Below are 22,570 nucleotides of genomic sequence, written 5' to 3'. Positions count from 1 at the left end.
TCCCCCAGATGGTGGGAACCTTTCAGAAAAATCTGAGGACACGTGTCACTGCAGAAAGTCCAGGAAGGAGAGTAGTGAGCCGCCCCCTCCAGGGTTCCCAGGATGGAAGGTACTGCTGGGAGCCTATGGTGCTGGGGAGCTGCCAGGGGGTGAAAAGCCCCCCAGGACGTCGTCCCCTCCCCATGATGCCTGTCCCTCTGCAGCCGCTGTCACCCCTGGGACTTCCCTGGAGCTCCCTTGGATAATCAAAGCAAGCCTCACATATCAAGGAGGCCACAGAATGCAGGGTGTAAAGAAATCACCCTTGGGGCTACAGACACTATCCTTGGCAGGTAGCACCTGTTCCATAAAAGGTTCCTGGGAAAGCCTATGCTTGGTGTGGCCGCTACAAAACAGGGGCATTCTGCATGTGTGAAACATCCCCATGGAAACTCCAAAAGCAGTGGGAAACTTCTAGTACCACACTCACTACCACGGTGCATCTGGGCGCTGGACCTCGTGCATGCCCAGACCACCCACAAGGAGGGCCCGAGTGTGATCAGTGGGCCACTGGAGGCAGGGCAGAGGAGCTGAAGAGAAGAGGATGTCCAGGGAGCCAGAGCGCACGGTGCTGTGGGTGAGCCTGGGTTCAGGGGGTGCTGGCCACCAAGGGGCTCATTGGCAAAAACCCTATCCACGAGTCTATGCAACTAGGAGCACCAAGGGGCTCATCAGTGAAAACCCTACCCACGAGCCTACGTAACTACGCAACTAATACTAGGCGGGTGCGGGAGTGGGTGAACAAAAGGCCACAAAGCTCACTTGAGAAGGCCCTAGTAGGGGGATCCCTGGGTGACTCAGCGGTTTAGCACCTGCCTTTGGCCCAGGGCATGATCCTGGAGTCCCGGGATGGAGTCCCACACCGGGCTCCCGGCATGGAGCCTGCTTCTCCCTCTGCCTGTGTCTCTGCCTCTCTCTCTCTCTCTCTCTCTCTCTCTGTCTATCATGAATAAATAAATAAATAAATCTTTAAAAAAAAAAAAAAAAAAGATGGGCAGCCCGGGTGGCTCAGCGGTTTGGGGCCGTCTTCAGCCCGGGGCGTGATCCTGGAGACCCTGGATCAAGTCCCATGTCGGGCTCCCTGCACGGAGCCCGCTTCTCCCTCTATCTGTGTCTCTGCCTCTCTCTCTCTCTCTCTCTCTCTCTCTGTCTCTCATGAATAAATAAAATCTTTAAAAAAGAGAGAGAGAGAGAGAGAGAGAGACAGAAGGCCCTAGTGGACCAGGGGAGGCCGGGGACTTGGTCCTGTGGCATGGGAACCCGGGAGGTTTTGGAGGGACGAGACCATTAGGTCTCCAGGCCCCTGGACAGCACAATGATAAAATCTCCCAGGATAAGGAGCACCCTCACCAAAAATAATACCACCTGCTCTAGGGAAGGAAATCCCCCTCTCAGCCACAAAACAGGCTCTGATATATTTTAAGACTGTTAGTATACAGCTGTTAAATTTACACAATATAGCTGCTACCAGAGACATCCCAGCTACAAAAATCAGCCTGAGATAAACAAAATCAAAAGAAAACCCTCCTGGCGATCAGTGGGAAGGTGCCAGCGCAGAACCCACACAGGTTAGCAGGCCAGAGACCCCTCCTTACCACTACCCTGGGATCTGTGCCTCCATTGGTTGGCAGGTCTGTGTCAGGGTGGGAGCATTCCTCAGGTTGGCCTGTTGGAAGCCCTGACCTTTGTCAATACCCACTCTTCCCACAAAGGACTCGAAGTATGGCTCTGGCACAGCTGTTGGGAGTCAGGCAGATTTGGGTCGCCGGAGTCCCTGGGCCATCCCAGCTGAGGCCCTGGCAAACCCTGAGCTGCACCGGCTTCAGCTGACAAAGGGGAACCACAGGGATCCCTGGGTGGCACAGCGCTTTGGCGCCTGCCTTTGGCCCAGGGCGCGATCCTGGAGACCCGGGATCGAATCCCACATCGGGCTCCCGGTGCGTGGAGCCTGCTTCTCCCTCTGCCTATATCTCTGCCTCTCTCTCTCTCTGTGACTATCATAAATAAATAAATAAATAAATTTAAAAAAAAAAAAAAACAAAGGGGAACCACAGCCCCTCCCCAGCCCAGACTGTCAGGGGCCACACAAGGTAGTGAGAGGAAAGCATGAACACCTAGCACAGAACAGGCACCCTCTGAGAGCAGCCTCGCCCAGAAAATACAGGCAATATAGTCAATAATACTGTAACAACATTGTTTGGTGATTGATGGTGACTACACCCATCCCGGTGAGCACTGAGTAATATTCAGAACTGCTAAATCAATATGTTGTCCACCTGAGACCAATAAAACATTGTATGTTAATTATATTTTAATAAAGGAATTCCAAAGGATCCCTGGGTGGCTCAGTGGTTGAGTACCTGCCTTCAGTCCAGGGCGTGATCCTGGAGACTGGAGATAGAGTCCCATGTCAGGCTCCCTGCATGGAGCCTTCTTCTCCCTCTGCCTGTGTCTCTGCCTCTCTCTCTGTCTCTCATGAATAAATAAATAAAATCTTTAAAAAAAAAAAAGAATTCCATAACTTTAATAAACGTATGTATATATGTTGTGCTGTCATGGGGTCTATCGTGCACTGAGCACTCAGCCAAAAACTTCACATACATCACGAGCCATCAGGGCACCTGCCCTGCACCCCCTCTCCACTCCTCTCTATCCTTTCAGGTGCTCTAACCCAACACTGGGAGTCATTCTTTATTCCATCTTCTCTCTGGCCCCCACAATACTCATCAGTAGGCTGTCCTGGTCCTACTTCCAAAACACCTCTTTCATTCACTCCTTTCTTGCCACCCCCCTGGTCCACATCCCACCATCTCTCTCTGGACCATACAATGGTCTCCTATCTGGTTCCCCTGCCTCTTTTCTTGAGCCCTGCCACCTACTACACTGCCAGGCCATTCCCCATTTTGCAACCAGAGTGATCTTAAAATATTTGTAATTTTTTTTTGGTGCAGTACCTTTTTTCCAGGTTTAATGACAGATAATTAACAAAATACCTGTAATTCAAATTTACAAATAGGAGATACATTCATGTGGTCCAAAAACGTTAAAAAAAAAAAAGGTTAATACACAAAGCTGTACAATGAAGAAGCAACCACCCAGCACCCCTCAATTGTCCGCCCCCTTGCTCTTCAAATAGTGAAACTCTTCTCTCGGTTTCTTTACACAAACACAGCAGCAGGAACACATCACTGCATTTCTGCCTTTTTTCATCCAAAAGACAGACACTGCCCAGTCTGTTCTGTGCTTTGCTGTCTTCACTGACAATACGTCTATACGACAGGCACACACTCATTCCTATTTATGCCACATGGTATTCCACTGCATAGATGGGTGGGCCATGACATTTCCCTATTGGTGGATATTTGACCTGTTTCCAGTGTTTTCCTATTTCAAAAGTTATTGTCACGAATGACCTCGCACTGATGTCTTTTTCTCATGTATGAGGTAGGGCAATTTCCAGAAGTGGAACTGGTAACAGATAATGCCAAATGTATCTTCCACAAGACAGGCTCTGTTTCCACAAACTCTCACCAAGAGAACGTATGCCCAAAGTTGTGCATTTTTGCCAAGTTTCTCATATTGAAGAAAAATGGCACATTGGCATTGTTTCAATTTGCATTTCTCTTATCTAAGTAAGGCTGAGCATCTTTCATATGCTTAGGGGTCACATTTATTTTTTCTTCCTTATGAACTGTTTACATCTTGCATGCATTTTTCTATTAGGCTGTTGATTTTTTTTTTTTCTGTTGACTTCTAGATTTAAGGGCATAATTATAAAGGTCCTCTACTCCAAGATTTCAAAGGAGATCTCTCCTGTTTTCATTTGATACTTACACAGTTTCACTTTTTACATTTCAAGTTCCTTAAAACAAAAATCAGATCACACCACTTTCCTGCCTAAGATCTTCAGTGACTTCCCAGGGCACTGAGGATAAAATCAGGCACCTCTCCGTGACAAGTCCCTGCTACGGCCATGCTCCCCGTCTCCAGTTCCGTGAACATGAATGTGCCAAGCCCTCTTCTGCCGCAGGCCTTTGCAGTTGCTGTTCCCTCTACCTGGAATGCACTTCCTCTGTCCCTTGGCCCAGATGGCCCTTCTTACCCTCTAGTTCCGTCCAATGCCTTCTCCTCAGAGAAGTCCAGCCTCTCCTCTGTCACCGTCCAGCCAACCTTATGTTTACTTGTCTGCATCCAAGTTTACTGTCCATTTCCGCCTCAGACATGAGCCCCATGAAGACGTGTCTGCCTCATTCACAGCCCTAAGACTGTGGTCTCATGCTCCCCCTTACTAGGTCCAGTTAACCCCCAAACACAGTCTTGTTCATGACAGAGCTTCTGTGAGGCCCTTGGGACACCAAGGCAAAGGGCAGGACTTAAACCTGGACTTTAGGAAATGAAGCTCCCAGGGCCATTGGGAGTCTCCCAGGTCTGAGCTGTCCTTCACATGCTCTCCTGGAGGCCCTGTCTCCATTTTCTGACTTCCTGGCTTCTCAAACACCTCCTGCTTCGTGACACAGGACAGTATGGCTCCTGTACAGACCAGTGGGGTGGGCTCTCAGAGAAGGACCAAGACGCTCACCTAAGTGCCATCTAGGGCAGCCCGGGTGGCTCAGCGGTTTAGCGCTGCCTTCAGCCCAGGGTGTGATCCTGGAGATCAGGGATCGAGTCCCACATCAGGCTCTCTGCATGGAGCCTGCTTCTCCTCTGTCTGTGTCTCTGCCTCTCCCTCTCTGTGTGTCTCTCATGAATGAATAAATAAAATCTTAAAAAAAAAAGAAAAGAAAAGAAAAAAGAAACTGAGGTTCAAGGACATGACATACTTTGCTGATAATCCCCAGCTCTGGAGCTGAGACTGGTCCCTGGGCAGTGGTGTGCTAGCAAATGTCAAAGACCCGGCTCGCTGGCACAGAGAGGGCTTTGGGCAGGTCCTGGTTGCGTTTGCTGGTTTCCATGGTGTAAATACTTCCACCATCGCTGATTTCGGGCTACGGGCATGGCACTGAATGCAGAGTCGGGAAGAGATGTGTCCCACCGGCTCTGGAGAAAAGCTGGAATCAGCTTTTGTGTCTCTCATGAATAAATAATAAAATCTTAAAAAAAAAAAAAAAGTGCTATCTCTAGGTAGGTAAACTGAGTCCTAGTGAGGTCAGGCCATGAACCAGGGCCCTCCAACTAGTGAGTTTGGGAAGCCAGGTCCTGGGCAATTAGCCCTTCCTGGGCTGCCCCTCAAAATCATGGCAGCACTGGCCTGTCCTGCCAATGGCAACTACAAAGCAGAGGGTCCGGTGGTGCCAACCGTCCGTGGTGGTCCTTGTGCGGTCTTCTGGGAGCAAGATGCCCTCCTCCTCCTCTCCCTCCCCAAAACAATCGATGCCAGCACATACATGATTGAAGGTTCTCTATGAACCACATCAACAAAAGCAAAAAACAGGTGGAATCTAATACCTTTTATTTAACCTAATATATTCAAATCCTTATCACTCCAACACGTCATCCCTAAAAAGCAACACAAGGAGCTCTTTACGTTTCTGCCACGAAGTCTTGGAAAGCGGCGTGGACTTTGCACTCAGAGCGCATCCCAACCCTGCCCGGCCCCATCCCGAGCGCTCAGCAGCCGCAGGAAGCCAGGGGCGGCCCGGGCGACAGCGCAGCTCGCACCCGCACAGGCTCTGCGTTCCGCGGGGTGCGGGGTGCGGGGTGCGGGGTGCAGGCTGCGCGGCGCTGCGGAGGGGGCGGGGCCAAGCCGAGGCCACGCCCCCGACACGCCCCCGACACGCCCCCCGGCAGCGGCCGGAAGCCGTGGGCGGGGGGACCCGGCGGAGCGCCGAGCCTCGCGCCCCCCGCGGCCCACTCACCTCGCCACCGCCTCCACGGAGCCAGGGATCGGCGAGCCGCCGTCCTCACCGCCATCGTACAGCACGCCCGAGATGTCGAGCAGCACCCCGCGCACGCCTGCCAGCCGCTCGCCCCACGCGGCCATCGCGCTCCGCCGTCGCCGCGGACTCCGCGTCCCAACCCGCGGCGGGGAACGGCGGCCCGGCTCGCCGCGCAAGGGCGCCTGGGAAATGTAGTCCTGGGCTGCGCGGGCCGGCGGGGCCGGCGGGGCGGGGCCAACGGGACCGGCGGGGAGAGGCCAGCCGCACCAGCGGGGCGCCCCGGGTGCCGCCAGCCCCACTCCCGGGTCACACGCCCCCGAAATGGGAGCCGTCTCCCCAGGAGAGCTCAGTGGACAAAAGGCAGGAAAAGCAAAGACAAAAAGCAAGCAAAAAAACCCAACAGTCAACCTCCCTAAAAACCAGAGCAAGGCCAATCGAGACAAGGAGGCACCTGGAAAAGTAGCAAAAATCAAAGACACCAGCGCTGCATTGGTGTCCTCATCCTTTGGCTGAAGAGTGTGACAGCCCTAAAAGCAGTGGAGGTAGTTGCACCGATTGGCTGGATGATGGCGCGCCTGGGAAGTGATGCTAAGGAAGTGATTCGAAAGTCGGTGAGCGCACCTAAGCTATCATGCCAGCATAAGCTGCAAGAGTCCATGTGCCAGCAAGTACGACATGGCTATAGAAAGAAACATTATGCCGTTAAAAATGAAGACGAAGACAAGGCAACGACATGGAAACTGCACGTGTTATATGAGAAAACAGACTACGAAACTGCAGTGTGGACTTCAGCTCTGCAAAATTAAGGATTCAAAGGAATAGGGCTGGAAACAAAATGGGAAAGTTAAAAAAAAATGGGAAAGTTGCAATGTGTTAGGCCAGTGACCTTATGGATGAATTGTTACATTCCAATTACCATTAACTAATTTTTGCATTAAATAAAAATTGAAAAGGGGAAGTTTCCTTGACTAGCCCTCTGACCGTTCCAGGTATTTAGACTGAAACTTGAAGGGCGTCTGGGTGGCTCGTGGGTTAAGCATCTACCTTTGGCTCAGGTCATCATCCCAGGGTCCTTGGATCCAGCCCCACATTGGGCTCTCCTCTGCGCTCAGCGGGGAGTCTGCTTCTCCCTCTCCCCTGTCGCTTCCCCTGCTTGTGCTCTCTCTCTCTCTCTCTCTCTCTCTCTCTCTCTCTCTCTCGTCAAATAAATAAAATCTTAAAATAAATAAACTAAAACTTGAAAAAATCAGACTTCTCTGGGTGTGACTTAGCTTTGAGGTATCAAAAGAAGACCATAGTAGAATGGCTACTTCATTTAGGTTCTCGAGTCACAGATAGGATGAAGAATTCATCAGAATCTTAGAACTTAATTGTGCATATCATGTGCCAAGTTTACTGGGGAACTGTGTACTCTGTTGATTTTATAGGAGAGATGTAAAATGTAGTTCCCATTCTTTGGAGATTTATAATCTGGTTGTGGGAGAAAAGAATATTAGACCTTACGTTAGCCATGCTTCTTAGTTGCAGAAAATAGAAACCACTCCAGCTAAAGGGTTATGTTTATACGAGGCAGTAAGAAGCTTACAGATTTCCATGGGAACTGGAGTTTCCAAGCTCGAGGACTATACAGCCAAGAGCCATGCAGCTATGAGAAACACCCAGTTGCATTATTCCATTGGAGTACTGCTCCATCACTTGGCTCCTAAGATGCCAGGGGAAGTACAGGCCCCAAAGAATCAAATCTGCCCACCACTGTGCCCTTAAAGGAGGCTCTCCACCTGAGGCTACCACCTACGTTGCTTTCACCTTGTTTAGCTTGGTGGAACCTAGCCCAACGTGCAAGGGAGTCTGGGAAATGCAGGTTTTAGCCTTCCAGATTCTGTGGTAGGGGAGCTAAGTGAATCAGTCTGGATAATCTGCCATGAACATCATGCTCCATATACATGTATTGAACTTCTGTGGGCTCAGGGCTCTGGGTTGCAAAAAGACCTAAGGTGTGATCTTTGCCTTTGAGCCAAGACTGAAGAGAACAAGACGTATGCCTTGAAGATTGCTGACCAAATGTGTGCCAAGTGCCAACGAGTAACATAGACACAGCCACGAGGATGGGCTCTTGTTCACCACAGAGGGCAGCAGTGGTTTCTGAGCCAACCTTGAAGAATGGCTGGCCTGTAGCTTCATGACAAGGAGGAGAAGCAAGGGCATTTCTGCCAGTGGTGGGGAGCCTGCCCATGGTTCTCCCTCTTCTGCTGGCCATGTATGACCTTGGGCAAATCACTTTCTATACCTAGATTATGGTAGACAAAATAATGCCCCTAGAAGGTATCCACATCTTTCTCTCCAGAACCTGTGAATGTCCTACCTTACCTGGCACAAGTGACTAGGCTAATGTAATTAATCTAAGGATCTTGAAATGGGAGGTTATCCTAGGTGACCCCAAATAGGTTCGGTGTAGTCACAAGAGTCCTTATAAGGGAAAGAGGGATACAGGAGAGTCAGAGAAGGAGACATGACAATAGAAGCAGAACTGAGAGAGAGAGAGAGATAGAGAGAGAGATCCAAAAATGCAGCACTGCTGGCCTTGAATATGAAGATGCCAGAAGCCAAGAAATGCAGGCAGCCTCTAGAACCTGGAAGAAGAAAAGAAATGGATTCTCCTCTGGAGCCTCCAGAAAGAATTCAGGCCTGCTGACACCTTGATTTTAGGGTTTCTTGCCTCTAGAGCCGTAAGATAGTAAATATGTGTTGTTTTAAGCTACTACATTTGTGAGTTTGTTACAGCAGCAATAGAAAATGAATACAGGGACTCAGGTTCCTCATCTGAAGAATGACATTGGTCCAAGATAACATGGTATCATGGGCCACTGATAGACTCAGGCCTAGCCCAAAAGTCCATGACCTTTCTTTGGATATAATGCATGAAGGGCATTATATAAGTTATGGCTGCATTTGGCTGCATGTAACAGAAATCCATCTATATTTGCTCAACAAAATAAGTTACTTTTCTCATCTATCAGGAAGTCAAGGGACACTGCCTGGGTGGCTCAGTGGTTGAACATCTGCCTTTGGCTCAGGGTGGCCTCAGGACTCTGGGATCGAGTCCCACATCGGGCTCCCTGCATGGAGCCTGCTTCTCTGCACTCTGCCTATGTCTCTGCCTCTCTGTGTCTCTCAAAAATAAATAAATAAAATCTTAAAAAAAAAAAAAAAAAAAAGGAAGGAAGTCAAGAGGGAGGCAGGCTGGGCAGGTACAAGAGCTTCCAGGACTATGAGGGAACAGGCACAGGCTACTTCTATCTCCTGCTCTGCCATCCTTAGCATGAGGCGTTTGCCCTCATGTTCTCCAGGTGCCTACTGTACCCCTAAAACATTATGTCTACATCTAAGGCAAGAAGGCATTTAAGGCAAGAAGGGTAAAGAAAGGGCAAAGGGCCTGCAATAGCGGAGTCTTGCCCTTATACTAAGAAAACAAGCTTCCTCCAGATCCTGATCCAATCGACTCTTGTTTATACCTTTCAGGCCAGAGCTAGTTAAGCAGCACATTAACACTCTAGTGTGCAGAGCTTTGGGCCTATTATGCTTCCAATTATAAGTCTACAAATCACGTCTGAATTTCTGCTTATATGTGAATCCATTCAATCTTGTATTGCTATAGTAGATGTAGTATAATCCTTCTGAATTTGCTTGTATTAGCTAGGACTCTTTGGTTGCCAGTAACAGAAACACACTTTCAAATGGCTTAAATTTCAAAGGAATGTATTGGCTCACATAACCAGATAGTCCAGCAATTGATGGCTTCAGGCATGGCTGGTTCCAAGGTAGTGTTCTAGGCTCTCCAGCTCTCCATTTCTTGGTTCTGCCTCATGTGTGGGTTGACCTCCTTCTCTCTCAGTGTGGTCAGGCTTTTTCCAGGCAGCTAGGAGAGAGAGCTGTGACAGTTCCAGCCCAATGGAGTCCCAGGTAAACCACATGGTGAAGAACCTTTTCCTCAACTTGGTCTGACATTTCCAGAAAGAACTCTGGCCCTCTTGTATCAGAGCCCCCAAACTCCTCATGTCTGTGTTCAGAGGGACGTGGCCCTATGATGATCCAGCCTGACCTCGGTGCCCTACCAGACCCTGTATTCACAGTCTTACCACACATGGAATTAGGGAGGAGAAGCCTCTCAGCAGAAATCAGGGCACTATTACCAGAGCACTATGGTCTAAAAGTTTGTGTCCTCAACAAAATTCGTATGTTGAAATCCTAATGCCGAATGTGATAATAGGAGGAGATGGGGCCTTTGGGAAGTGATGAGTTCATGAGGTGAAGTCCTCATGAATGGGATTACTACCCTGATAAAAGCAACCCAGGGAGCTAGCTCACCCTTCTATCCTGTGACAGCACTGCAAGAAATCAGGCAGTCTGAAACCTGGGAGAGGTTGCAGCAAACCCAAGCACGCTGGCACCCTGATCTTGGACTCCCAGCTTCCAGAACTGGGAACAGTAGATTTCTGTTGTGTATAAGCCACCCAGTCTGTAGCATTTTGTTTAAGCAGTCCAAATGGATAAGACAAAGAAGGAACAGATACATACTGTGCAGGCAAAACGAGGGCCCCCCACAGGAACATTCTGTTTTTTGTTTGTTTGTTTGTTTGTTTGTTTGTTTGTTTGTTTGTTTTTTAAGATTTTATCTCTTTATTCATGAGAGACAGAGAGGGAGGGAGAGACATGGGCAGAGGGAGAAGCAGGCTCCCTGTGGAGAGTCCAATGCTGGACTTGATCCTGACCTGAGCCAATGGCAGATGCTCAATCACTGAGCCACCTAGGTGCTCAGAACCTTCTGTTCTTATCAAAATTTGTCTCCCCTGGAAAGTGAGACCAGACCAAGTAAGGTCTGGGTGGGCCAAGGGGTCTTCCGTGTTACTGAGGTAGGCCATGGTAGAAAAGAAAGAAAGGAGCGAGCCATCAGTCGAGAAGTGCCTCTCAAAGTTTCATGTTCACTAAAATCACCTGAAGAGGGGGATCCCTGGGTGGCTCAGAGGTTTAGCACCTGCCTTTGGCCCAGGGCATGATCCTGGGGCCCCGGGATCGAGTCCCTCATCGGGCTCCCTGCATGGAGCCTGCTTCTCCCTCTGCCCCCCCCACCCCGTCTCTCATGTATAAATAAAATCTTTAAAAGAAAAAATCACCTGAAGGGCATATTCAAACAGAGATTTGGATTCAGGGGGTCCGGGATGGGCCTGAGAACCTGCATTTCTTACAGGCTCCCAAGCAATGCTGATGCTGTTGGTCTCTGGATCTAGATGGATGTTTCTCAATTTTTAAGATACACGTGAATTTCCTGGGGGAACTCATTAAAATCTACATCTGGTTCAGTATGTCTGGGGTGAAAAGAAGTTCTGCATTTCTTTTTAAATTTTTTTTTTAAGATTTTATTTTTAAGTAATCTCTACACCCGACACGGAGCTCAAACTCACAACTCCAAGATCAAGAGTTGTGTGCTCTCCAGACTGAGCCAGCCAGGTGCCCTGAGATGCTGCATTTCTTTTTTTTTTTTAATATTTTATTTATTTATTCATGAGAGACACGAAGAGTGAAGCAGAGACACAGGCAGAGGGAGAAGCAGGCTCCCTGCAGGGAGCCCGATGAGGGACCCAATCCCCAGATCACGCCCTGAACCAAAGGCAGATGCTCAACCGCTGAGCCACCCAGGCGTCTGGAGAGTCTGCATTTCTAACAAGCTCTGTGGTAGGTTGATGCTGCTGGTCCACAGACCATACTTTAAGTAACCAGAGTCTAGATCCTGACTCTAGAATGACCTCTCACGCCTGTGGCAGCTCTGATATTCTATGATCCTGTGATGGATTTTTTCTTTTTTCTTTTCCTAAAAAGAGATCACTTTGAAGAGGAACATGTTCAAGACTTTGCTCACTTATGTGCACGTTGTTAGGAGAGGTACTGATTGGACAGGCTGTAAATGATGCTCATCACGGGTTCTTCCCTCCTTCCTGTTGCTGCCTGGCAGGGTCTCCTAGCCAACACCGAGGTGAGGCTCGGGCTGTCAGTTCTGTTGCTTTTGTGTGACCCGGGCAAAGGTGTGTGGGAGAGGACACAATGTGTGATACTTTCTCAGGATTTCCATATTTCTTCAGCCTCTCTTTGGCCATGGAGCCACCTGCTTCCTGTTTGTACAAATAGCAGGGAGTTAGTTTTATTTATTTATTTTTCATTTTTAATAATAAATTTATTTTTTTTGGTGTTCAATTTGCCAACATACAGAATAACACCCAGTGCTCATCCCGTCAAGTGCCCACCTCAGTGCCCACCACCCAGTCACCCCCACCCCCCGCCCTCCTCCCCTTCCACCACCTCTAGTTCATTTCCCAGAGTTAGGGAGTTAGTTTTAGATAAATATACTGAATTAAGGGGTGCCTGGGTGGCTCAGTCGGTTAAGCATCTGCCTTAGGCTCTAGTTATGATCCTGGGATCCTGGGATTGAGCCCCATGTCTGGCTTTCTGCTCAATGAGGAACCTGCTTCTTCCTCTTCCTGCCCCCCACTTGTGCTCTCTCTCTCTCTCTCAAAAAAATAAATAAATAAAAATCTTACAAAAAATCTTTTTAAAGATTTTTATTTATTTATTCATGAGAGACACAGAGAGGCAGAGAGGCAGAGACACAGGCAGAGGGAGAGGCAGGCTCCATGCAGGGAGCCTGATGTGGGACTCTGATCCCAGGTCTCCAAGATCACGCCCTAGGCTAAAGGCAGGCGCTAAACCGCTGAGCCACCCAGGGATCCCCACCAAAAAAATTTTTAAGTATGCTGAATTATATGGATCTGGTATCAGACCATCAGCACACTCACATGAGGACTTTTTACTGAAGAGACTACTTCCCAAGGTATGGGTAGGAGTAAGGGGAAGCAGCAAAGAAATTGTACTCAGAGGCTAGCAGTGGTGGAGGTGGAAGCTTTAACACCCTAGGACTTGACTTCTTTATTTTTATTTTTTATTTTTTATTTTTTATTTTTTTAGGACTTGACTTCTTAATACAGGTGCACAAGACCTATAGCTGTAGGACCTGCGGCCTTGGGTGCCGTCACTGCCAACTGGGAGCTGGATAAGGAGAGACTACATAATCTCTTTCCTCCCATCCCTTCTACCCCTACAATTTTCTTTTTTAAAAAAAGATTTTATTTATTTATTCATGAGAGACACAGAGAGGGAGAGAGGCAGAGATACAGGCAGAGGGAGAAGCAGGCTCCATGCAGGGAGCCTAATGCAGGACTTGATCCCAGGACTCCAGGACCACACCCTGGGCCGAAGGCAGGTGCTCAACTGCTAAGCCACCCAGTCTTCCCTACCCCTACAACTTCCTTCTGCAAAGGGCATGGTTGCCCAGCATGCAGGCCTGCTTAAGAGCATAAAAGTTATTCCGCAAAGGCACGGGATTTCCCCTGAGGAAGGAGGACCCATGGAGAACCTAACCATGTGCATACCTACACATTTCTGGGTCCTATTTATATTTTCTTTTATTTTCCTTTTTTAATTTTTTAAAGATTTAAAAAATCTTGTTTATTTGAGAGAGAGTGAGGGTAAGAGAGCACAAGCAGGGTGAGGGACAGAGGGAGAGGGAGGGAGAAGCAGACTCCCTGCTGAGCAGGGAGCCCAATGTGATTGCGGAGCTCCATCCAAGAACCCTGGGATCATGGCCTGAGCCAAACGCAGACATTTAACTGACTGAGCCACCCAGGCACCCCCAAATTTTATTTTCAGCTTAGCCTATACCACCTCTTAAGGTGTGGGGTTTCTGATCCATCTTAATCAGACTATAGGGCTTTGGGTTTATGCTATTGGGCCACTATTTATTCCTTTGGAATCTTCAATCTGCTAAATGCCAGGGTGTTGATGGGCACAAAGACAAATGCTGTGTGGGCTCCAACTTTTCTTTTTAAGATTTATTTATTTATTTATTTATTTATTTATTTATTTATTTATTTATTTATTTATTTATTTTATTTGAGAGAAGGAGAGAGAGTGAGCCTATGGAAAGTAGGGAGGGGCAGAGGGAGAGGGAGAGAATCTCAAGCAGACTTCCTGCTAAGCGTGATGACCCTGAGCTCATAACCTGGGCCGAAATCAAGAGTCAGACACTCAACCCATTGAACCATCCAGGCACCCCAGTGTGGGTCGCAACTTTAGGAAAGTGCAAGGACCAGACAGTCTGTACCCCATATAGTATGACAAAGGCTGTGCCAATCAGCATCTCTGGACCCTGGCTATTTGAATTCCAAAATGCGAGAGGGCATGGTGAACCTTGGGAAGGCTGTAAGATGATTTACAGAATCAAAGAAAATGCTGGATAACTAGACCTTGAAAAGTACTAGAACCAAAAGCTCCAGAGTGAAAATTAGTAGATGACTTCTTTCAGGCATTACTGCTGAGATCAAGCAGCCCCAGTTCAGTGCCATGTTGCTTCAGATTCCCAGGAGAGAGAACCTGAAGAGTCCTGTAGGAGCCCACTCCCACTCCAAGGCCAGGACAAGGTGGAGCCCTCCTTGGCAGTCCCACCTAGGAAGGAGGGTGATCTGAGCAGAGTCAAACTACCAATGCCAGAAAAGGAATGAGGATGCTTATCAGACAAAAGGAAGTGATGTCTACCAAGGCTGGCTGGAAGGCTGGGCCCCCCTTGGAAAGGAGTGCCAGGGTCAGCTCGGGCAGGGCAGGGCAGGCCTCCCAGAGGAAAGAGCACTCGAACACAAGAGACTTGAAGCTGAAAGCAGGTTCCCCGGCAGGTGTGGGATTGATAGAATATTGCTGGAGCGACACACACAGGTGTGAGAGCAAGCTCTATCCAGGGTTCCTCTCGTTGCCATGACTAGAGTCACCTCAGGGTATGTGATGGTTCATTTTTCTTTTTAAGATTTTATTTATTCATGAAAGACACAGAGAGAGAGAGAGAGGCAGAGACACAGGCAGAGGGAGAAGCAGGCTCCATGCAGGGAGCCCGACGTGGGACTCGATCCCGGGTCTCCAGGATCAGGCCCTGGGCTGAAGGCAGGCGCTAAACCGCTGAGCCACCCCAGGCTGCCATGATAGTTCATTTTGTATATCAACTTGACTTGGCCCTAGTGTGTTCAGATATTTGGTCAAACATTACTCTTGGTGTGTCCATGAAGCTTTTAGCGGATGTAAACATTGCAATTGGCAGACTTAATCAAGTAGATTGCCTGCTCCAATATGGGTGGGCCTCGTCCAATCAATTGGAGGCCTAAATAGTGCCCAAGGACTGACTCTCCCCCAAGTAAGAGAGTCCTTGCTGCCTGACAGCGACAGCCTTCAAACTGAGACAAAGGCTTTTTTCCTGCCTTCAGACTCAAACTGAAACATAAGCACTTCCTGGGGCTCGAGCCTGCTGACATTCAGACCAGAACTACACCATTGGCTCTCCTGGCTCTCCAGCTTGCCGACACATCCTGCAGATTTTGGGACTTGCCAACTCTCATAACTGCAGAAGCCACTTCCCTACTTTATTACCTTTTTAAAGATTTTATTTATTCATGAGAGACACAGAGAGAGAGGCAGAGACACAGGCAGAGGGAGAAGCAGGCTCCATGCAGGGAGCCTGATGTGGGACTCCTGGAACTCCAGGATCACGTCCTGAGCCCAAGGCAGCCGCTCAACCGCTGAGCCACCCAGGAGTCCCACTTCCCTACTTTAAAAATCTCCGTATTTTGGGGCACCTGGGTGGCTCAGTCAGTGAAGCACCCGCCTTTAGCTCAGGTCATAATCCAGGGGTCCTGGGATCGAGCCCTGCGTTGGGCTCCCTGCTCAGCAGGGGCCTGCTTCTCCCTCTGCCCTCTGTCTCTCTCCCTTCAACTCACACTCTTGCTCTCCTTCAAAAAAATAAATAAAATCTTAAAAAAAAATAAAAATCTCCATCTCTCTCTCTCTCTTTTTGTATATCCATGCAGCAGATTGCAGCTGGCTCCCTGGAGAACCTTGACTAATAAGGGTGGCCCTCATCAACGTGAGGGGGAATGTTTGTAAGGATGCACAGAGGCTCACAGGGAACCCAGAAGCAGCTGTAGGGCTGGCCTCTGGAAGAATGGAGCGCAGACAGTGGCTGGTGCTCGCCCATCTGCCTGTGTCTATCATAGCTTCCCCGCTGTGCTCTGCACATCTGTTCTGTTCTGCTCTCCCGGCTCCCACTGAGTCTCTACTTCCTCACTACTTCCATGCCCATGTGGTCCCACAACAGTCGCCCCATCTCCGTATCTCTTGCCCAGTGAGCTCAAGCACCCACCACTGGCAGGAAACATGTCCATGGGTCTTGATCAGACTCCTGGGATCAGACTCCTGGGACCTAACTGGTCCAGCTCACCTGGTTGAGCTGACTGCTTTAGGCATCCCGGGAATGGGTGTCCCCTCACTCCCAGCCTGGCCCATTGCCCACTCACCGGGACCCAGAGGCTGGGCAGGGCCTCTGAGAAGGCAGCATGCATGGGCAGGAGACCCAGGCATATCTCATAAGAACCGTCACAGCCCAGGGATCAGAGTTGCATAGGCAGTGGGGTTGGATTGTGAAGAACCTCACATTCGGAGCTAAGGCATTTTGTCTTTACCCCGTGGATCACAGTAGCTATGGACATGCCGTGAGCAGTGATGAGGTCACTTGGCGTGAGCACAGCAAGAATAACAGACTTGGGACCCACAGACATGCTAGGGTTTTTTTAAGATGTATTTTTAAAAAAGATTTTATGTATTTATTCATGAGAGAGAGAGAGAGAGAGAGAGAGAGAGAGAGGCAGACACACAGGCAGAGGGAGAAACAGGCTCCATGCAGGGAGCCCGACAACGTGGGGACTCCATCCTGAGACTCCAGGATCATGCCCTGGGCTAAAGGCAGGCGCTAAACTGCTGAGCCACCCAGGCATTCCATGAAGATGTATTTATTTATTTGAAAGAGAAAGAGAGAGTGTGGGCAGAGGGAGAGAGAATCTCAAGCAGCCTCCCTGCTGAACATGGAGCCCAACTTGGGCTCTATCTCAGGACACCGAGATCACAACCTGATCTGAAACCAAGAGTCGGATGCTTAACCCAGGCGTCCCCACAGATGTGTTTCTGATGGGCTAATTTTTCAACATTTTGAATTGGTGGCCAGCATTTAAAACTTTGGACTTGGGCAGCCCAGATGGCTCAGCGGTTTAGCGCCGCCTTCGGCCCAGGGCCTGATCCTGGAGACTCGGGATCGAGTCCTGCAATATAGGCTCCCTGCATGGAGCCTGCTTCTCCTCTGCCTGTGTCTATGCCTCTGTGTGTGTGTGTGCGTGTCTCTCATGAATAAAAAAATAAAATCTTTAATAAATAAATAAATAAAAATAAAACTTTGGACTTCTCACGTACGAACCCAGCTTCCCAGCTACTTTCGGGCAGCATGGACATCTGGCAGCTCTGATCCCCTCCAGCTGACGTTGCACCCCTAGGCCACGGCCGGGCCCTCGGCTGGGGGTTTGCACACCCAGGCGAGGTGAAGAGCCTGCGGAGGTGGAAGGCTGGAGGCGGGGAGACCAAGGAAAAGAAGTTGAAGGCATGAAATTTAGACACAGCTGTGGGGAACAGAGGGCTTTGACACCTACCTTGCAGGAGACTGCCTCCGAGCGATGGACCGTACTTACCTCCATTCAACACGAAAGCAGGTGCTTCATACACCTGCAAAGTCCCACCTTGCTTCCTCATCTTTATTCTGCGTGTGCCTCCTTGGGGAAGGGCGTTAACATGGCATTCGAAGCTCACGGTCAGCAAGAGCCCAGACTGCACTCATGTCCCTGTTCCTTCTGGCTCTGTCCCTTATCAGTTCTCTCCCCGTATGTCCTCATCTTGTCACTTGGTATTTCCCACCCGTCCCCCCATTCTCCTTCTTCCACTTACATGTCTCTACTTTTCCAGGTGCCCAGAGCAATTTGGTTTGCCTGGAAATTCCCTTGTCTTGGGCTCCTCCCAGGAGTATCTTGGAACGTTAAAAAACAATGAACATAAGAAATGCCAAAGCTGGATCACCAGCGTACCCTCCCAGGCAGGGCTGGGCTCAGGTATTTTCCGGCAGGTCTTCTTACACATCCCAGCTCTCTGTGTAACTTTGAAGGAAAACCATTCGATAAATGTCTATGATTAGATTTCACCCTGGGGCAGGAATGTGATTCCCTTAGTTCTGAAATCTCACCGCTCCGGGGTCAGATCCCAGCTTTACCACTTCCTAACTCTGGGGTCGTGGACAAACTGGCGACAATACCAGTGCCTGCTGTGTGGGGTTGTGGGGAAGGATTGGATGAAATAACCCAAAATGAGCGAAGAGCTTAGCCAAGTGCCTGGTCCAGAGCAAATTCCCAAAAAGGATCATCATCAGAAGCAATTAACATGTATTCTACTTATCAATATAACTGCTGCTTTATCCTCTTTGATGCTTCCCCAACATTTCTGAGATAAAGAAGTTGATTTTTTTTAAAGTTGTTTTTTTTAACCTGTTGATTTCCAAGAAAAAATATTGATTTCTTAAAGCAAAATATGTTGAGTACCCATCTTTCTTTTGGCTGCAATGGGGTTCAGTGGGAAGGCTACCCTTTGAGCTTTCACAAATCAAAGTCTCCGAGGTGGGTTTTTAAAAGGAATACTTGCTCTGCTTGGCAGCCAGAGTTCAAAGCCCCGGTGGGAAACTGTAAATGCTACCCTTTAATTGTAAATGAACTCTCCAGGGCAACAAGGGGTGTGGAGTCAAGTAAACATTAACACCTGATTCTGCTACTATCAGTAGTTCCCTTTTACAACCCAGAGCCTCACACACACACACACACACACACACACACACACACATACTCCCCGTTTTGCAGAATGGTTTTGAATTGAAATATACTTTGGGGAAAGCTGGCCGAGGTCCCAAGTAATGGGGTTGCCCACACGGCCACCCCGCAGTTGACTTCTCTCCTTCTGTCACCAAGCCCTGCCTTATGAAGCTGTCTCTTTGGCATATATGTCTTACCCAGGGGGCTGGCCCAAACTGCAGGGTTTTACCTAGAGAATTTGTTTATTTTATTTCAGGAACATAAGATTTTATCTAAGGTGCTTTGACACAGCTCATAATATTGCTCTCCCTCTGCATAAACAGCAAATTCTTTCCATGCTCACCCTGTGCACGTCTCAGGCAGCAGCTCTTCAAGGCTGTGCTGGAATTATAGGCCACTTTGTTTGTGGAATAGCTCGGGAAGCTTGGCACCATCGATTTGCATCAGTGCCTCCGGAATAGCCTTTGCCTTCTCCTTAAAGATACTATCTAAACTGTGAAATTCATTAAATAGCCCCAGAAATGGATCAGGTTATTTAACACAACATCCCTAATGGCGCAATATCTCAGCTGTCTGCACTGATAGCGAACATTGTCTTGGATAGTGTTATCAGCCCAGGACACCCGCTATGAATATTGATCCTGAGCTTGTTACAGCCATCACTTGCCATCAGGACAGGTCAGGGTTGGAACCCACCTAGCATCAAAGCAATTTAAAGACAGCACTCAGGCAGAATGTTAATGCCCATGTTGAAAAAACAAATCAACTCCATGCACAGAGGGAAGGCAGCTTGCTGGATATGGATATATTTATTATATAGGGACACCTCGTGTAGAGATACACGTGTGAGGATGTTAGTGAGTGAACACAAGGCCAGATTGTACCTATGGGAGGTCTCGCTAGCTCCTGGTCATTTACAAAGCAGTGGCCAGAAAGACAATTCCCTAAGGCCCCCTTCCCCTCACCAAATTGATGAATTTTGCCTATTTGTTGGGTGGAGGAATTTCTAAGTTGGGTGAGTAAGAGGGCATATTTTCTATTCCTTCAATGTTGATGGGAGACAGAAAGGTGTTTCTAATGAGTCATCTATTTCCAGAAGCCACACGCATAACTTGTGCTGGACTGAGCTCATATATCAGAAATATAGGGGGAAAAATAAAGGCCAGGAAAATTAAAAATAGCTAAAAGAAGTCCTTAAAGATTGAGTCTTTAAAAACATGGTTTCTCTGTGCTCTTGTCTTTGTCTCCAATTTGTTGCTTCTCCCTTTGCTGCTCCTCTTCTAAATTTAATACCTATCGACCTCGAAGGAAAGGTGATTCATATCTTTTAAACAAAAAAATTTTGAGCCATTTTATAAAGTGAAATGAAAATGACCCAGATGGGGGTTGCTCCTGGCTGACTGCAGCTTTCTCTGTCGCCCTGGTTTGGGTACAGGGTGCCTCTGGAATGCCAGCCCACCTACCCAGGGGGGAAATGGCTGCAAGGTTGCTAACAAGAGAACAGATAAGAAGACAGATCGTGGGATGCCACAAATATCCCTTCTAGAGCTACCTTAAGGTATCTATTTCTACCCTGAAGAACCTAAATGTGGAAGAGAAGTGAATGTGGGTGGGAAAAAAGTAAAAGGAGGCCGGGATCAATATGGGGCGGGAGGGAGAAAGAAAAGGATATTAAAAAAAAAATCAAGTGAGATCTGGGTGAGAAAGAGTTGTCAAAACAGAAAGCAAAGTTACCCTATCAGTATGTGTTCCGGAAGGTTCTGTGATGTGCAATCCAAGTTCCTGGGTGCCACTGTTTATTTCCAGGGCCACCTTTTCTTTGGTTTTCACAGGGCGTGCATTCCCTCTGGTGGGAGGTGGGCCAGGGGGGCTGGGGCAGGGCACTTCCCTTCCTGCCTTCCCGTAAAAGCACAATCCATCATAGCTTTAGGACCAGGGCCGGTTTGAATTTCGGCAGGGCTTTAAAATCGGCAGGGAATACAGGGGCCGCCTCTGGGAGGGGCCACAGGTTTGAATGAGAAAAGCTACAAGGGGCCGGCACGTAGGGTCTTCCCTTCAATAACAGATGGGATTAACAGCGCCCCACCCACCCCCGCACTTTAATGAGGGAGTTTCTCCTCCTCTTCCTACTGCTACCTTCTCGGACAATATTAATTGCCAAGTCATTGTTTGGAAGCCCCATGGGGGCAGGGAAGAAAGGAGCAGCAGAGTTAGAAGTGGTTCTGGGCAGAGGGGTAGGAGAAGCCTCAGAATCTGCCGCTGGGGCAAATGATCCCTGCTCCTAGACTGACCCCCAAGCCACAAAAAGAAAAAGGAACGTTAGGATGGGCCTGGCTGCTGGAAGTTTCAGGAGTCCACGGGATGGGGGGGGGGGGGGGGGGGGGGGAAGGGAGACCCGCTCCATCATCCCTGTTCTCTGACCTTAAATTCAAACCAGACAAGCATCTTTGAATCTTTTTTCTTCTTGGGGCTAGAAGGGGAGGTGGGGCCAAAGACGCAGCCTGGGTCCCAGGGACCCAGTTTCTGTTGCGAATGATTGAATCTGTGACTGTGAAGAAGGACTGGAGGGCCTCAGGGTTGTGCCTGGCGACTCAGCCAGGGCAGCCTCCCCCCCCCCCCCCCCAGCCACCTGGCTCACCTGCCTTACCTGGCTCACCTAGCTCACATGGCTCTGAACCCGCAAGGCGCCAAGGTTTCCAAAGCGGCGGGACACCCTAGCGGGGGCCCCTATCCCCCCTACTCCTCTCTGACCCCCCGCGGTTAGGCCCCCCGTTTGGGGCAGAAGGGAAAGCCTGGGACACAGGGCAGGTTTCGTCTCCCTCCGTTTGGGACAGGGCAGGATATACTGGAAAGGGTCCCGGAAAAGAAGACCTCTCGGTTCAAATCCGGCCGAGGTCACCGGTCAACCGTAACCTCGGGCAAGGCTCTTCTCATCTCTGATTCTCAATTTCCTCATCTTTATTTTTTTTAAGATTTTTATTTACTGGGATCCCTGGGTGGCGCAGCGGTTTGGCGCCTGCCTTTGGCCCAGGGCGCGATCCTGGAGACACGGAATCGAATCCCACGTCTGGCTCCCTGCATGGAGCCTGCTTCTCGGTCTCTGCCCCGCCCCACCCCGTGTGTGTGTGTGACTATCATAAAAAAAAAAAAAAAAGATTTTTATTTACTTATTCATGAGACACACACACACAGAGGCAGCAACCTAGGCAGAGGGAGAAGCAGGCTTCCCGCAGGGGCCTGATGTGAGGACTGGATCCCAGGACCCCAGGATCGCGCCCCGAGCCAAAGGCAGACGCTCAGCCCCTGAGCAACCCAGGTGCCCTCAATTTCCTCATCTTTAAATGGGGACGAAGGTCTTGCCAGGCCGCTCCCACCTCAGAGGGATGCTCAGAGAACCCAGTGAGACCGCGCAAGCCCGGGGGCTTTGTAAACTGTAAATCGTGAGAACCTTAGAGCTTTTAAGCCGCGGTGGCCAGCTCTGAGGCCCTCACTGTGATTCCCCGGCGGGGCAGGAGGTGTGCAGAGCACTGCCTTCCAGTACATCGCTGCCGGCCTTAATTACATCCCCAGTTCAGAGTCACCGGGGAGAAGTCACGAACCCGAGCCCGAGGCAGCGTGTGCATGGGGGAGGGGGGATCCCCAGGAGGGAACCGGCCCGCGATCCCTCGCTCGCGCACATCCGGAGTCCCCGCGGGCCGGGCGGAGGCGCGCGGAGCCGGCGGCGAGGTACGGGCGGGCGCGCGCACCGGGCTCACGCGGGCGCCCCCGTGCCGAGGCGAGCTGCCCCCGCGCGGCGCGGGGCAGGCCCGGGGCAGCGGCGAGCGCGCCCCGCACGTG

General features: G+C 49.6%; 1 protein-coding gene across 3 annotated transcripts in view; it reads right to left on the bottom strand.

Annotated features, from left to right (window-relative positions):
• Positions 1 to 6,019, bottom strand: part of LHPP (phospholysine phosphohistidine inorganic pyrophosphate phosphatase) — a 127,373-nt gene extending 121,354 nt beyond the window's left edge. For all 3 annotated transcript variants that reach the window (XM_038579041.1, XM_038579043.1, XM_038579044.1), the window contains exon 1: positions 5,895 to 6,019. In XM_038579041.1, the coding sequence (XP_038434969.1) occupies positions 5,895 to 6,019 (125 nt within the window). The remainder of the gene's footprint in view (positions 1 to 5,894) is intronic.
• Between the last annotated feature and the right edge of the window lie 16,551 nt (positions 6,020 to 22,570).

This window comes from Canis lupus, chromosome 28 (assembly GCF_011100685.1).
Source record: "Canis lupus familiaris isolate Mischka breed German Shepherd chromosome 28, alternate assembly UU_Cfam_GSD_1.0, whole genome shotgun sequence".
Classification (NCBI taxonomy): Eukaryota; Metazoa; Chordata; class Mammalia; order Carnivora; family Canidae; genus Canis; species Canis lupus.
This window is presented reverse-complemented; position numbering and strand designations above follow the sequence as displayed.